Raw genomic sequence first — 17,681 nt, 5'->3', positions numbered from 1 at the left:
GTCTGAACAGCTTACAGAGGATTATTGGTTTTGGCTGAGCACTTAAATCAGCCCACTCTCAGGCTGAACCGAGGATTGCAAGGCACAGGAAGAACATGCAAATATTGGAGAAGAACCATAGTTTTGTTCCACTATATCTGGTGGATGACCTGCTAGAATAACAGGCATGAGGGAGAGTAGGTTTAAAACCAGATATTAGGAAGAAATTCTTCACTGTGACAGTGCTGAGGCACTGGAACCGGCTGAGGACGAGTGGCCGATGGCCCATCCCTGGCAGGGTTTGAGGCCACTCAGATGTGACTATGAGCAATTTCCTCTAGTCAGAGCTGTTCCTGCCCATGGTGGGGAGTTGGAGAGAAATGATCTTTAAGGTCCCTTTTAGCAAGGCCATTCTGGGATTTTGTGAAGGACATGTGAATCAACTGTCCAGCTGAATGTGCCAAGCTTGAGTCTAGAGAGTAATGCCCATAATTCATGAATGCTACATTTTTTCTGATCATGTCAAGTCCTTTTTGCTAATCCAAATGTCAAGAGATGTCTTCTGATTTAAAAAAAAGAAATATATACATACACATATAAACTCCCTCAATAGCCAAAGAGCTAACTTCTCCTCATTATAGCACTCTAAATGGCTAGTGACCCAAAAAGGGGGTTTCTGTCATTAGTGGCAGTCTTCTAGGAAATTATCCCATTCCTGAGGTTTACAAAAGTGTCCTTTCAGCCACACAGAAGGAAGATTGCTTTTGAACTGTGGAGGTTACATCACACTCTGGCTGCTCATCTTAGTCTGGTCCACCAACAAGCTCTCTCTCATCCAATCCCTGCAATACATCACCTTGTCCAATGCCTCAGCAGAAAACAGCTCTGGAGCAACCTGAAAAGCCTGGGTGGACTGAACCCACCTACAAACCTGGTTACACCGGAGGAAAGCAAAAGGGTACTTGGGGAATAAAATCCTCTTCTGCCCTTACTCCTCTGGTGAAAATAGCTCCAATACCACAGAGAGTAAAGCTTCAACGCAGGAGGACATGTGTCTTTGTCCACCACACCACATCTTCACAGAATTTTGGTTTTGCATTTTGTACTTTTTTTTCTTTTTAGTCCTTTTGCAAATACTGTGGTGTGAATGGCCACCAGGTCAAATGTTCCAACCTGGCAAAAAGGGGACTCCGAGGACGGGCAAACTCTCTGTTGAGGAGGTGGAAGTTGCACCCCCAAAGGCAGGGGAAGTCCGAATCAAGGTAAAAATACATTTCAATAATTTTTTCTTCCTTCCTTGTGGGAATTGCTCTTCTTGCGGTTATACCTTCAGTAAAACTCAGGGATCTTTGTTCTCCAGGAGGCTTTAATTGTCCAGAGCTGCCTTGGCTCAAATGCACCATCTGCCAGGGGCTCCTTTTTGGACCAATTCTTGTCTAAGCTGTCACACAGGAATTCCTGTCTCCAGCCATTGCTCTGCTGGACAGGGCTCGGGTACCCACACTGTGGCCTCCCTTCAATTTCCACCTCCAGCTCAGTGCAGAGGAAAGCCACATGGAGCATCCAGAGTGAGCAGAAGGGGAAAGCCCAGCCTGGGCTCTGTGTGCTGCCATAGAGTGCCAGCACTGACTGAGGGGCATCATAACACCCCTGAGAAAATTGCTTCCATAAACTGAGTAAGACAGAGGCAAGGACATCTACTTGTTCCTCTCCAAATAGCTTGTGGCCACAGCCATCTGTCGCACAGATGAACACCTTCTGCAAGGCTGCTTTCCCAACGCAGACTTCCCAGTTATTCCTGGCCATGAAGGAGCTGGAATTGTGGAAAGCGTCGGAGAAGGAGTGACTTCTGTGAAACCAGGTAACAGACACACACACACAAACACATGCCCAGGAATCAGCTCTCACTCAAGCAGCATCCTTAGAGCCACCTAATATGGGATATTGTTTTCTTCCAGGTGACAAAGTGATCCCCCTTTGCCTCCCTCAGTGTGGGGAATGCAGCTTCTGCCGGAATCCTGAATCCAACTTCTGCCAGAAGTCCCAGTAAGTTTACTTTGCCTTCCCCTACATCTATGTGGGATTGACTTTTGGACAAATCTGACACCCCCATCAGTGCTTCACTCAGTTAAATACAAATACTTGCATCTCCCCACAGTATCTCTGAACCACAAAACCTCCTGCCAGACAAGACCAGCCGCTTCTCTTGCAGAGGGAAGCAGATCCACCACTTCCTGTGGATCAGCACCTTTGCAGAATACACCGTGGTCCCAGAATACGCCGTTGCCAAGATAGATGCTGCAGCACCTCTGGACAAAGTCTGCTTGTTTGGCTGTGGGTTTTCCACAGGCTATGGGGCTGCCATCAACACAGCCAAGGTTCGTGTTCAGGCGTGTTCATCACCCCACGGCTGCCCTCACAACCTGGTCATTCCTGTGTAAAAGGAACCTTCTCCTCCTCCTGTTCCCGCTGGAGACTCACAGGCTCCCATCTGTGCAGGTAAAACCAGGCTCTTCCTGTGCCTCTCCCAGGAAAATGCTTGTACTAATAAAGGTTTCTGTTAAACTTGTCCCACGCAGTGCAGACAATCAAAAATGTTTCCAGAGAAGAGCAAGAGCTCCCCTTCACATCGAAGGCCTTCCACCACATCGTTATTCTCAGCAGTGACCAATGGCCTTTGGCCCTCCTCTGCTGCCACCTCCCGCCTTCATCTCCCTCAGTGGACTGGGCCCTCTCCTCTCTTCCCCCATCTCAGCTGGCTGAATGCTGTAGCTTCCAGCAAAGACCAGCAGGGAAACCATCCCTGATGCTGCTCTGAAGCATATCATATGTAGCAGTAGATAACTTTCTTATAATGATGTAACACTCATACAGGATCCATGGATGCTGTTCCCTTTTGGCATATGCTATTGTCCTTTTAATATATTTTCCACACCAAGTCCCATGGTATGTTACAGTACAACTTTGAAAAATCTTCCCCAAAGAACAGGATTGTCAGTCCAAGACGGTCATTCTGCTAAACGGATCCTTCTTTCAGTGCTGAACATCAGAGCCATAACACTATCATGCCTTTTGACCTCTTTTGTGCAACACTTATCACATCCCACAGCCCTTTGAACTTCTGGAAACCCCTCAGCACAATCAGCAATTACACAGAATATCATGAACATTCAAATGAGTTATCGAAGGTGAACACATCCCATCCTGTCCACCAATTTTTAGTACCTTCTGCACATATCACTCTGCCATGACATAAAGTTAGCTATAATTCTCCTAACTACTTTTCAAACATATGACAACAAGAGTGACAGTAATGAGTCAACACCAATATAATTCAATAAATGTTAATTAATTGAGAGTAACGGTAATGAGTCAACACCAATATAATTCAATAAATGTTAATTAATTGAGTTCTAGCACTTCCCTACTTAGAAAACTCCAAGAACTTCCAATAAACCATGTTTCCCTAATACTGCACCTGCATCTGCACAGTCTTAACTTTATATGGTGACAAGTGTCAAAAATGTAATCAATTTTCCAAGTATCTGTCTAACAAATATAAACACAGAAATCTGTGCAGGATTGGGACAAAAGATAATAATTTTTTTCCTTTTTGGAAAAATTCTAGACCGAGATGAAAAAAAAGTTCCATCAGTATAAAAAAATTCTGCCTGAAGTAAATTGTAACTTGCACTTTACCAATTCTTTTGAAGTGTTGTTACGTGAAAAATTGCATAAGCTCTTCTGAGTACTGAGGAGCTCTCTGCTGCAGCAGGGCCACCTGGTGGTCACCGTTCCCTGCTCTCCGGGCATGCTGCCTTGGATCTCGGGGATCCTCCTGTCCCTTTGCCAACAATCACTAACTGGGCAGGACTTCAGATTTTAGCAGATAATTAGAGAGCTCCTCAAACTCTGCTTGATTCCTAAACATCACTTGTTTCACAGCTGGCCAAATAATTACATTTGCTTTGAAAGCAAAGACAAACCAGAAGAAAATGCTGCTGAGTGCAAAGAAGGAGGTGATAGCACAACTCTTTCACCATTTTAATCTTTCAAATTTCCCTTGCATAGTTATTTTAATATTAACATATTCAAATATGCACTTATTAGATCAGCTTTTTGTGTTTTATTTGGTTTTCAGTGAATGCAGATACCTGAGAGTATTTAATCACAAAACTCCCCAAAATACTTATTTCTATATCTAAAATATTAAACATCTTTCAGCATCCCAACTTCATGTGTCTCTACTGCAAAACTGTCATGGTCACTTTTGCACTTATTTTAAATACAACAGATTTGTTTTGAAAAGTTATTTTACTCCAGTATAGTTTAGAATTATACTAGGATCAATTAGTAAAATTATTCCTAAAGTTTTTCCTTTGGAACCAACCATTTCTTGAATTACCAGATAATATTTATATTTATTTATATTTATGTTTACAAAATATTGCAATTGCCTAAGAATTATCCAAAGAAATACCAACCAGGTTTGAGCATTTTTTGAGCACAAGTATTATCCTCCAGTACTTCACAGAAAAATGCAGGAAACTTAAATCAGAATTCAAAAGGATGGTTTTGAGAGCAATGCCCCACAAAAAGAGAGTTACACTCAAGCATCCACTGCTGGAACTTGTTATCCCAGCTCTAAGAGGGTTGCTCTAATGAAATATTTCTATCAAAACTACTGTTTTGATTTGGAAAATTAAGAGTATTAATAGAAGGGAAATTACCTGTGGGTCAATGTAGGACCATATCAGCTTGGGGAAAACAGACCAGGCAATGTTTGCATTAATGCATTTTATTTTTGCTTCTGGGTAGACTTGTCAGTCTGCTCCAGCCTCCCTGTGCCCTGCCAATCTGTTCCTCAGTGTGAGGCTGCAGCCAGCAGCTCCAGTGCCAAAGCACCAGCTCCTCCTTCTGAGGGAGCCACACAGCCAGCTTCTGCCACTGGCACACTGTCCCAGGATGGGCACCCTGGCACAGCACTTGCACCTTCATTCAGCCATCCACTGCCTGCCAAGCTTGCAAGTGATCTGTTTGTGCTTCAAAGTTAAACTAAGGTACAGAAAAAAACTCACTAAAAAATTAATGCCTCTAGGCTAAGCATAATAAGACAGTTTAAATTTAAAAAAAAAAAAAAAAGGAAAAAAATGTAATACCAATCCCTAGTTGTTTTGGACTTTTCTTCCCACTTGACAGACCACATCCACCAAACAAGAACATGATTGCCAGGTCTCCCTCCCACATGCTCAGAGTGCTTCCAAGCCCTCTTCCCCATCCGAGCTGATGTTCCTGATTAACATGTAACACCTGATAGAACAACACCAAAACCAAACAAATGGAAAATTCAGAGCAGCAGTGGAAGTCCTCTCCTACAGAGCTTACCTACATAAACCTGAAACATGTGACAAAGCATGGATAGTTTAGTCAAGATCATGGAGCGGTAACTTGATTTGCTTGCATGGTGCTGAGTACAGAAAGAAAGTTGCAAAACCACTTAGAGTGTCCAGGGGCTTCCAAAGCAGGATTGGGGGCAGCATCACAATACTGCAAGGGAAGGAAAGATGAAAAAATAAACAACCTCTTTCATCTCTGAAACGGGACAATGAGTGTTAAACAGGTCTGATTTAAGTATCTGTCCCTTTGTCCACCAGAATCAGTGCCTATAATGTTCAGAATGTCAAAGATACAAAAAAAGGCAGAGCATCTTTGGAGTTTATCTAAACATAAAATGCTTGGAGGCTTTTTGGAAGCACTGACAAACCAGGGGTGGCCAAGAGCATGAAATTAGCAGGAGAGGTTGGCAGAGATGGATTTAACCAAGGAAATGGACAAGGCCTGTGTTGATTTCAACAGGGTGTGGAATCTGTATAGCACCCTCACTGGCCAAATTACCTTCCAGTTCCACGTCAGCATTCATGATCCTACAGATTTAGTTTCTCATTTTAGTTTTGTTATTAAATGTTATGTTGCTTTCATGATATTTACTAAATGCCATAGTTGCTTATGTCCTGTTTCTAATTTTCCACATGCTTGTGCTGTTGTCTGTCTGTGGTATTTCCTAAGCTTTTGTTAGCATGTCACTGAAAAATAAAAATTCCCTTTCTTACTGGGGGGGACTCAGTTACATCCTGCCATTCCTCAAGCACCATCACCTCTTGTGGAAAATCCCAACAGCTCACGGCAGAACTGTTCCCCTCATCTTACACAATCAAGTCTGCAGACCTCACAAGAAGCCTTTCCTACCCTACCTGGAGAAAACCTTTTTTTGGAAAATGAAACAACAGCATGAGCCAGTGAATGATCCCACCTTGCCGCAATAGCTCCTTTGCTTCAAAGGCTGCTGGATGGAATGTCAAGAAGCCCAGTCAAAATTCCCATCCCACTGCAGATCCCTTCACCCACCCCGGCAGCGGGCTGCCTCCACTCTGCCACCCAGCAAAGCCTGCACCACTGCAGTTTATCCAGCCAGGAACAGATTCAGGCACAAAGGACATGGCTCTGCAGACACGGTCAGCTTCCCCCTGTGCCCAGGTGGGACACAGGCGGTACCAGCACCTCCAGAACGGGAGCTAGGGCGGCATTCCCAGGCACATCCAGGCACTGCTGCGGCCCTCAGGGAGCGGCGCAGAGGAGGCCGTGGAGTCCCGTTATCTGGGAAGGAATCTGGGCAACCTGGTGTGGGCAGGAACAGGCCCATCGGCCGGGACAGCGGGCCCGCTCCCTCACGGGCACAGTAATGTCCATCTGCCGGCCGGACTAGAGGAGCCGCGATGGAAAACACTGGTGCGGCCGTCAGCAGCCACAAACCGAGCCCCACAGCAAGGCAACACTGCGGGCACCCTCAGGAAACACAGAGACCTTGGCCCGCACCGCGGTCTGCGGGAAGAAAAACGCCACAGGGGCTTGTGACAGATCCAGCGCACCCCTGCCCTGCAAAGGCGGGAGGTGAAAAAGGGACGAAGGAGCCAGCTCTTTCGCCCGCCCCTGAGAGGGAGGCGGGGAGAGAGGCGGCGGGGAAGGAGGCGGGTTCCCCTTCCCCTTCCGCTGGCAGCCGCAGCCGTGCGCGATGGCGAGCGGGGTGAGCGTCTGCGTTCCGCGGCGGGAAGGGCGCCCGGGGGCGGGCGGGCGGAGGGTCCCGCACCGGGCAGGACGAGGCGGGCGAGCCCGCCCTGCCCTGCCCTGCCCTGCCCTGTCCTGTCCTGCCCTGCCCTGCCGGGGCCGCGGGCCGGGGTCGCCGTGGCCGCTCCCGCCCAGCGCTGGCGAGAGCCGGGGCTGCCCGGGCGCCTCCGCGCTGTGCCCCACGCGTGTGAGGCGTGCGGCGGAGTCGGTGCCGCTGCTTTGGCGTGGGAGGCTCCGGCTGTGAGTGTTTGCAGGATTAGGAAGGAAAACACGCGTTTTTTCCCCGCCCTGTGTTGTACTCGACCCCCGTGCGCGTCCTGTGGGTCTGAGGGCTGCTCCTGGGTCGCGGCGGTGCAGGAACCAGCAGAACACCTTGGGGGTTGCGTGGTTTCCTGCGGGCTTCGGGCAGGTGCGACCTGGAAAGAAGGGGTAAAACATGACCCTGCCTGCTCACAAAGCCACTTCTGGCACGTTTGCCGCATGGCTGTAGGAACAGAGCGATAGCCCAGACCTTCTGCCAGTATTTCTCCGAGTTCTGTGCAGGCGGTCAGTGCCCGGGGCCCGAGCGGGGTCGGTGGCTCGGACGCTGAAGCTGCTCCAGGCTGGCGCTGGGTTTGGAGCAGCTTCTGTCGCTGCCAGAGCTCGGTTTCGTCCCCACTGGGATAGCTGATGGTGTGCATATAGCCACAAGCAACCCAACAACTGTGCTCCAGTGCTAGCGTGGTAACAGAGGAAATGAAGAATGCTGGAAGTTGGTGTTTTGGTTTTTATTTCCAGTTTTTTATTTCCAGCTGTTGGCTTTAAGATTTTCAGCAAAGCAACACTGTAAAGCTGTGAATAATAACAGAGCAGAAAAAGACGGGACTTTCCTGATACCCACTCTGAATAGTCCTGGGGCCTTTGTGGCTGGATGAACTGGATCAGAAATTACTATTTCAAAATGTGCTTCCAGATACATACTGTTAGTTTTAGATGATCAGAATTTATCCTGTAAGGAGACTTCTTTTATTCTCTCTGTCTTTAATTTTGTGTTTAACTAAGCTTGTGGAAATCAAATTTTAGGAATGCGCAGTCTCCCATGCAAGAACAAGTGATGACTTAATGAGGGGAGGATGAGGGGATGGATTGAAAACCAGTAAATGATTTACTGAATGATGGCTCCCCTTGCACTTTGTGCTTTGAATTTAGATTTTCTGGCAAAATCTTTGGTAGATTTAGAGATTATGACCGATGGCTCACATTGTGAGTCCACAGTTAGTTGCTATGGCACATTCCGTGCGTTTTTGTAACATTTACCCTTGTATTAAAAAGTAGGGCAAGATTTCATGGTTCTAGTTAGGGGTGTTTCTGTCTAATTTGGACCCCTACTGGCTGTTGGAATAGGTACCTGTTTTCTGTTACAAAGCTTTTTGGGTCAGTAGTATTTATTTTACCAAATTTAAGCCAAGGTAAGTATCTAAGTTCTGCTGTCACAGGTACAGCGAGGATTTTAACTGGCTCTGGCAAAGCCTAGTAATGTTTATAGTACAGCAGAAATACCACAGAAGGGCATAGACTAGCCATTATTTTCTCCTGATCACAGGTGATGAAGGAGAGCTGGTAAGCTCAAAAGGTGGTCTTGGCACTGTTATTTCTTCCAGCAAGTGAAATTTCAAAAAGGCAGAGTGACTGTATTGTTGATCTTGGGAATTTACATTAATCCTCTCTTTCAAGCATTCCATGGGAACACCACAGCTATTTTGAACGCACAAAATGTAATGTTCTTCTCTTGATTTATATTTCTAATTGCAATGGTTTAGACCTTGCCGTCTTCATGAAACCAACCTCTAAGGGTAACCCAGATGCTTGCAGAGCAGGATTTGTTGTGGCACTGGGAGCAGTGAGGGGAGACTTGCTAGCAGTGATGCCTTTGGCCACTGCAGAGGTGTTAGAGCCTTATAGCAAAGTCCCTCTGGTCCCTCTGCATCCCTGGGGGCTCTGCATGTCAGCTGCATCTCCTTGCTGGAATCCTACTTGGAAACCTGATCAGGAACAGGAAATTCAGTCTTGATGTGGGTCTCCACAGTTCCCTTTCTGAACTTTCCAACTTCAAGCATTGTGTTTAATGAACATACCTGAAATGAATGGCAGTCTTGGATTTTAAACCACCAGTTTTGTTATGCAGCCTTTCCATTCATGTTGCTCCCTTCACTGCAGTGTGTCTCCCAAGTACTCCCAGGCTTATTATATTTTTTACACAGTGAGAGAATGACATCCAAATTTCAGATCTTGGCTTGCTCATTATTGTTTAGCTTCCTGAAGCAAATGTGGAGCAATTAAACCTTTGTGTTGAAATTATGAATTTCAGATCTGGGATTCGTTCCAAAAGCCAGTAGTGCTGCTTTTATTTTCTCACTTAGCTGAACAAGAATTATTTTAAATGAACCATACAACAGATGTCCTCTTTTTTTTTTTTCTTGTTCTTGTATTTTAGGTTATTAAATGCAAGGCTGCTGTTGCCTGGGAGGCAGGTAAACCTCTTTCTATTGAGGAGGTGGAGGTGAGGGTTGGGGGGTTTATTATTTTTTCAAATTATAGTTTTTATCTGTTGATTTAATTAAAAGGCTTAAAGTGTTTAGTCTTGTTGTTCACTGTTGATTTGGGGTTGTTTTGTTTCACAGTAACATTGCTACTTGTTCTGGAATGATGAATTTCAGATGGGTTGTCTGCTCAGCCAGGATTTCTGTATACCATAAACAGCTTTTAGTACACAAAGGTTTTAAGTGAACTCAAGCTCACAGAAAAACATGCAGAATCAAGTAACTTCACTTTTTTTTCAGAATGCCTTGCTTGACTCCATAACTAGACACAAAATATTTTTTTTCCTTAGGGGACACTGTTATCCCTCTATACATCCCTCAGTGTGGAGAGTGCAAGTTCTGTAAGAATCCTAAAACAAACCTGTGCCAGAAGATAAGGTGTGTATAACTTTGACACATGCTATAGTATTTGTTCAGTGTATACCTGCTGTAGTTAGCAAAAGTAATTGACAGGAGTTTTCATTGAAGAATCAATCTGTTAATGCATCATTTAATGACTTGGAAAGTAGGTGTTTCAGGAGTCAGGCAATTTTTTTCTTTAAAAAAGTCTTCCTTAAAAATTCTATTCTTCCCTCAAATAAAACTGTTTCTCTCTTTTCATGTATATTAAGGTGCAAACTACTACCTCGTGTCCACAGGTTGGAAAACATAAATGCTCTGACTCCATATTTAATCCATACTGAAGGGAAGCACTTCAGGGAATTTAGCTGTTAGGAGTGAACACCAAAGCTTTCAAGTGGTAAAAATTGTATGGACAGCTCTTTTTTTTCCTTAACACCTGCTTCCCAGATAAATTTGCAGCTCCTGTTCTGAAAAAAAAAATCTCCCAAACTCAAAAAAAGCCCTAATGACATAACTGATGTGTGTTATTCAAAGGGAGGATACTGAAGGAGGCCAAGTGGTGTGGTGATGTGGCACAAGTAGTTAGCATTGGTAACTAACAAGGTCAACATGTGAATAAAGTCCATTTCTTTCAGTTTTTCCCTGGAGGAATTAACTGCATGAAGTTTTAGGAGTTTAGCATCTCACTTCTGTGAACTTCTAGGGTTATTGAAGTGGTCAAAATATAAAAGTGCAAGTATGCAGCTGCCTCTCTGTGCTGCTTAGTGGATTCTGTCTGGTGAGAATATTTGCTGCTTAAAACTCTGCACTTTCCTGTCTTTGCCTCAAGAATTACTCAAGGGAAAGGAGTCATGCCTGATGGTACCAGCAGATTCTCCTGCAAGGGAAAGCAGATTTACCACTTCATGGGGACCAGCACCTTCTCTGAGTACACCGTGGTGGCTGATATCTCCGTAGCCAAGATAGATCCTGCAGCACCTCTGGATAAAGTGTGCCTGCTGGGCTGTGGCATCTCCACGGGCTATGGGGCTGCTGTCAACACTGCTAAGGTAAAGGCTGGGCTTGTGGCACACACAGCCTAGCAACTACACTAGGGCTGTAAATGGGATGTACCAAATCTGTGTTCCTCTTCGCCTTCAACTGATTAAGTTTAGCTAAGAATTTCTAACTTCCCCATAAGAGGCCAGATCAGGTTAGAAGAACCTGTTGCCCTTTGGAGGGAATTCAGGTGGAGTCTTCTGCATCCCTTTTGGTAGCACCTATATATGAATTGCTTTTCCAGTTCGTGTTCATCTTGCTGCAAGTCATTCTGATAGTGTGAAGCTCAGGGTCAGACAGAGGTGGTGGGTGTGTGGGCATGAGTCTTCAGGCAAAAGAAAAGGCTTAGTGCCTGAAGAGCTTTTAGAATTAAATTTTTATATAGTTTCCCTTGTCTATAAAATCTCATAGCCATGTATATTTGCTTCCATTTTTTCCTTTATTACAGCCTCCTTAACCTGCATTTCCTCTTCCCCTGGAAGGATGAATTTTTTCTGCTGCTCATGACTCCTTTCTTACTCCTAGGTGGAGCCTGGCTCTACGTGTGCTGTGTTTGGTTTGGGAGGAGTTGGGCTGGCGGTTATTATGGGCTGCAAAATAGCAGGAGCATCCCGGATCATTGGCGTTGACATTAACAAGGATAAGTATGCCAAAGCCAAAGAGTTTGGAGCTACTGAGTGCATCAGCCCCCAAGACTCCAAGAAGCCCATCCAGGAGGTTCTGGTTGAGATGACCGATGGTGGCGTGGATTACTCGTTTGAGTGCATCGGAAACGTCGGAGTCATGGTGAGTGCTTGACCAACAGGAGCACGTGCAGGAAGGGACCAATTCAGCTCAACAGCAACATCAGCTGCTTAGCACAAAACCTGCCACACTCACTGACCTTTTTTTTCTTAGTAGTGATAACTACTATGACTCAAAAGGACAATTTACGCTCAATCCTAATTATATAATGGAAGCAGCTGTTACTACTTGGGTTGAAAAACATGTTTTGTCCTTAATCAGACTTTTTTGAGATCCTGAGTTTCTCTGTGCTGACAGTTGAAATTAGCAAAACTCAGATAAAGTATATCATGCAATGAGCAGTACAATCTTAAAGATCATTCTGCATTTCCCTAATTTCTCAAGTAATTCATTTCACCTTTGGAAATGCAGAAGTATTATTAAACGTAATGCTAAGGTTTTTTGTATTACTAAATGTAATGCAAGGTTTTCAGGAATTACAGTAGCATTCCTAACTGTTGGTAATATGTTCTGTGATTACAGTTTATCTTGACTCTCAGTGGGAGTTCAGAGTGACTTCTCTGAAAGCTAGATAGAATATAAAAAGTGCAAAGTGAACCTTTAACAGTGTAAGGGAATCTGAACTGATGGAAAATATACTGAAAATTACATTATATTTACTGTTCCTTAAATGCTGATGTGGCAATTCATTAATTGGGGGAAAGGAAGTGCTACCAGTCCAGGCAGTGTAAACCTTAGCAATAAACACCCTGCTTTGTTCTGTCTGTCCATGAAGAGGGCTGCCCTGGAAGCCTGCCACAAAGGCTGGGGACTCAGTGTGATAGTGGGAGTGGCAGCTGCTGGCCAGGAGATCGCCACACGGCCATTCCAGCTCGTAACTGGGAGGACGTGGAAAGGGACCGCGTTTGGAGGTAACTCTCTCTTGCTGTGGGGATAAAAATAATTTACTCTGGGCTAAAGCTGGGAAGATTACACCCCCTTGACTTTGCTTGTGTAAGAGATGTACTATTGACAGACTATCCATAAATAAGATAAAGGCTCTTAAAATCTGTTATTCCTACAGACAGGGTATGGATTAACACATTGGTATGAGATGTAACTTATTTTGAAGAGTAAATACATCTATATGCTACTGACTATGAAAGGAGTGGGGTTGGGAGACTACTTGGCCACCAGGTGAAGGTTTGGTCCAGTGAAAGGATCTAGTCTCTGGGGAATGGGAACTCACATCAGTATGTTTGTGTTGCTTAACCACTAAGTGAATTGTAGGGCCAACATTACAATGTGCTATAAAGACCTTTAAGATAGAAAGGGAACAAGTGCTTGATACACATTTTCTTCTGTCAACTCAAAACCACATTGAGTTCTTTTTTTGGGGAATTCAGTAATTGCTGAAGTTGATGGAAGTTCAGTTTCAGATGCTGTATTATTACTGCTTTGTCCAATACAAAACTTACTGGATTGGGGGGGCCTGACAGAGATGCCTTGTGTATACTTTCCTAGGTGTGGGCTGCTGTTCATGTTGAATGCTGGAACAACTAGTGCAAGATTTTTAGTGAAAGATTTTTCATCAACACTTGTGTGTGTTTGGATGATGTGTGCTTTTGCCAGACCTCCAGAGGAGGGACAAACATGTCACTCATCGCTGCTCCTTTTCATATTGATCATACAAGTTCTGTGTTAGGGCTGTGTTTTATATTTTCTGAGATGGGTGGAAAAGGGAAACAAGGCATGTTTTCCTTCTTTCAGGCTGGAAGAGTGTAGACAATGTACCAAAACTGGTGACTGAATACATGTCCAAAAAGATCAAGGTTGATGAATTTGTAACTCACATGCTGCCTTTCGACAAAATCAATGAGGCTTTTGAGCTGATGCATTCAGGAAAAAGGTAATATTCACAGTACTGAAAGGTATAAAAGACTTCTTGATCAGACACTGTCAAAGTACAGGTTCCCTGCCCACTGTCATGTTTTAAACAGGGAAGCTAAAGGGTGACACATACCACACGCATTGATTCTGATAGAAACACGCTCTTTGAGCTTCCAAGTGTGTGCCAAAACACAGGCACACTGTAAAAAGCAAGCAGCAGTGTAAAAGAGAAATACAGATATAAAGCTGGTAAAGGGGACAGGTCAGTCTCAGGCTTTCACCATTGCTAAAACATTCTCCCTTATTATAAGGAATTTAAAGAGACTGAAGATTACATATTCACTAATATTTAGGTTCCTCCCTCTGCAGACAGACAATTACTTATGACCATTCTCTCCAGAAACCAGCATGGTCTTTGAATTTGATGTCAGTCTATATCTATCTATTGTATATAACTCTGGAGAAAGTACTAGCTCTATCTGCTCTAGCTCATATGGATTCTATTTTGGATAAATCAGTTGACTGTATTTGTTACAACTGGAATCACTGCATTTATGCAAATTTCATCCAGCAGTTGATCCCCCTCTCAGTTATGAACTTCAGCATCATTTCAGTGTTTTATTCATACATGAGCTAGGAAACTAATAATCAAAGCTACCTAACCTTTTGCAAATAGACAGAAGGGAGAATGCCTGTAAATATTACTGCTCCTGGTCAATCTTGGCTAGCTACTGAAAGCTGACACCTCGTTTGAACAGATTTGCAATTTATTTTGCTGGAGGAGAGACAAAAAATTCTGAACAGAACATAATCTAGCATAATCCTAGATTTTTAATAAATACTATAGGCATAAGCATGACTTCATTTGTTACAAAAGCTAGAAGTTAAAAAATGTGTCTCAGCAGTGAAAGTGACAGGAGAGATGGGGAGAAAATTGACTTCTTGGTAATTTTTATTTTCTTTTTTCTTTTAAGCATTCGAACTGTCCTGAAATTTTAGAGCCTAATGTGGATCTTCTAATTGGCCAGCACCATGCTAACTGCCTTTTCATAATGGAATTTTTGATAGAAGATAGAATCAAGCAACTGAAAATTCACTGGGACTAGGAAGACCATGTATTTTAGGGTGAGCATTCTGGCTACTAAATAAAAAATTGTTAACCACTGAATAGCATTATGGAATTAGTCCTGATTATGGAACTTCTGTTTCTGTACTCGTTCTTCAAATTCAACAGTGGCTAACTCAAATCTACTTAATAAAAGCTTATTTCTAAACCCAGTGCTGGAGTTATTTAGCATTAAGAGTGACTGTGATTGCTGTGTCTTACTTGTTTTCTTCTAGTGATTTCACAGTGTGTATGTGGGAGTGCTCTGCAGAGTCTGCAGCAAATGATGTGGGATTCACTGCACAAGGCACAGCTAAGCACAGGGGTGAGAAGCAGCATGCATTTGCTGCAACTGTGCTGAGAGGGGCCAGAACTTGTCAAGTTTCTGAGGCTATTCTGAGACTACAGTGGATTGTAGCATCCAGCTCAAGCTTGAAGCCAAATGTAGAGCAGAGACTGTGTTGTCTAGGGGTACCCATGTTGACTGGGGTGGTCCCTGTTCTGCCTTATTTCTCACTGGTCTCTTTGGCAGCCTCTTGTAAAGGTCATGGCACAAACTGCTCTGGTCACTTGCTCTGGTAGTGTCCTCCAAGGCTTCAGTAGGACAGTTGTCCCATTCCCTTAACTTACTGGCAAATAAAGCACACTTTGCAGCCAACACTGCAAAGACAAACAGCATGGGATTGTCACCTCTAGTCAGAAACCTGATCATGCCATTGAAGCAGGAAATACTACTATTAGAGCAGATCTGCTCTTGAGGGCTGCAGGGAAACAAGAGAGAACATTGCTGGATGATGGCTTCAGGGTTTTCTGGGATTTTTTTGTTGGAGGAGGAGGGGTTAAGTCTCAGTTGTGGAGTTGCAGGTTTTTCTTAATTCTAGGTGAAGTGAGCTGACCGGATAAGGTTCTTTTTGTACTGAAACCTGCAATCAGTGCCTCACATCCATAAAACATAGAGAAATAGCAGAAAATAGAGCAAAAGCAGAGACAGCCCAGCCAGTTAAAGGTTAGCTACATAGAAACTCAGTGTTTTTCAGCGAATCAAGGACACTGATTGAGAAGTTTCATGTTTTAAAGAACCCTGGTCAAAACAACTTCTAGCAGAGACACAGAATCTTAACTCTAGGTGAAGTGAGCTGACTGGATAAAGTTCTTTTTGTACTGAAACCTGCAATCAGTGCCTCACATCCACAAAACATAGAGAAATAGCAGAAAATAGACTGCAAAGCAGAGACAGCCTAGCCAGTTAAAAGTTAGCTACATAGAAACTCAGTGTTTTTCAGCGAATCAAGGACACTGATTGAGAAGTTTCATGTTTTAAAGAACCCTGGTCAAAACAACTTCTAGCAGAGACACAGAATGCAAACAGTAATCTTATTAGAAAAAATTCCCTCTCACCACCAACAATTACTCCAAGCCATTGCTATACAACTGGGACAATTACATCTTTTCCATCTCTCATTAAAAAATATTCCCTACAGCATTCTGAAAATAGCTGAGGTACTGCATTTCTACTTCATTTCAGACAGTAAAGAATGAATGTGAATGTCATAAGAATTCAATTTTGAGTATCAGGAGGAAATAAAAACTGAATTGCTAACACAAAACTGAGCCCTTTAGCCCAGCAATGAAGTGACTCTCAGTACCTTGTAGCTCCAGGAAGGCTGGTTGAACATCAGAAAATCCAGTAGAAAACTTGCTGTTAAGCTGTTCCAGTGACAGTACTCCATAATTAGAAGATGGTATCAATGCAATGCTAGCTAACCTGGCAAAGCACCCCCCAGCTGGATCTAACACACTTAACATACTTACACTGGAACAGCTGTTCCTCTGTGCTGCACAGACTAGATCAAGAACACACAATCTCGTCTGCATTTCATTATTACTTCAGAGAATCTGCATCTCAGTGTTTGTGGGAAGCCAGGCTGTAATACCAACAACAAAGAAATGTAGTGATACCAGAGTGCTTGGGTCAAAGACATGCAGCTTCTTCCCAGCCTGAGGAGTTGATGTCCCAGCCATTACTTCATCCTGCAAAGCTTTTGATTGAATGGAGCATGTTTGAAATAGGCTTTTTTTGAAGTTGTTCAGCAAACCAAGGGACTCAAAGCCAAGAGCTTCTACCCCATTTTTGGTGATCAAGGTACTGTATTGTATTGCACATGCACTGTGAATGAAATGTGCATGTCCTCTGCTGGCTGCCATGTAAAACATGCAGGCTGGCCACTCTCCTCCTGCTGTTACTCAGCACCATCTGCCAAAACTTCTCTCCTTAAATATTCAAGTCAAGTTGCAGAAACAGCATGAAGAATTTCCACACTGACTTACAGTAAAATAAGTAATTTTAATGTGTTTTCCCGTTACAACAGTAAGGGGAAAATACATTAATAGATTGATTCAGAACTAACTGCAGGATTGTGTTTTTGGTAAAAGTGTATACAATTGCTAAAAAATGTAATTAAGAAGTAGATTTAAGTTAGGATCTTTTATTTAAGTGGATAGCAACTTAGGTAAGAATAAAAATAGTTAATTCCACAATCCAGTCAGCACAAGTCTAGTATGTCATGGTCAAGCAAAGACACAGCTAGATAGGTGAAAAAAATAGTTTTTCTTAATATTTTTATTTAATAAATTTTGCTCTCAAGGCTGATGTACCCTCTTATGTTGCAAGATCTGGTGTAGATGCCAACTAAGCTTTCCACTCATTTAAAAATACTGCACTAGTATAAACTCACTACAAGCAGTTACCATGTTGTGATTTCAATTTATAGGCAGAAATGCATAGTGTCACAGATTACCTGCATTCAAAATGTGCTAAATTTGGTTGTATCAGTGTAGCAACAAAGAGGTGTATCCACGTGGCATGTGTGTTTAAGGATGAGTTCTAACTGGGTGCACGCATC

The 17,681-nt window shown here is 43.5% G+C and overlaps 1 protein-coding gene across 1 annotated transcript; it reads left to right on the top strand.

The window, feature by feature from the left end:
* Nucleotides 1–1,142: 1,142 nt before the first annotated feature.
* LOC120502848 (alcohol dehydrogenase class-3-like) lies at nt 1,143–14,951 on the top strand. Its single transcript, XM_039710767.1, has 8 exons — nt 1,143–1,241; nt 1,699–1,840; nt 1,938–2,025; nt 10,852–11,071; nt 11,586–11,846; nt 12,580–12,715; nt 13,554–13,692; nt 14,648–14,951. Exons 1-8 carry the CDS (start codon nt 1,143–1,145, stop codon nt 14,670–14,672), a joined length of 1,110 nt encoding a protein of 369 aa, XP_039566701.1. The 3' UTR covers nt 14,673–14,951.
* Nucleotides 14,952–17,681: the final 2,730 nt, after the last annotated feature.

The sequence above is a fragment of the Passer montanus genome, unplaced genomic scaffold (assembly GCF_014805655.1).
Source record: "Passer montanus isolate IOZ18808 unplaced genomic scaffold, ASM1480565v1 scaffold23, whole genome shotgun sequence".
Classification (NCBI taxonomy): domain Eukaryota; kingdom Metazoa; phylum Chordata; class Aves; order Passeriformes; family Passeridae; genus Passer; species Passer montanus.
Note: the sequence above shows the minus strand (reverse complement) of the source record. Positions and strands in the feature narration are given on the sequence as shown.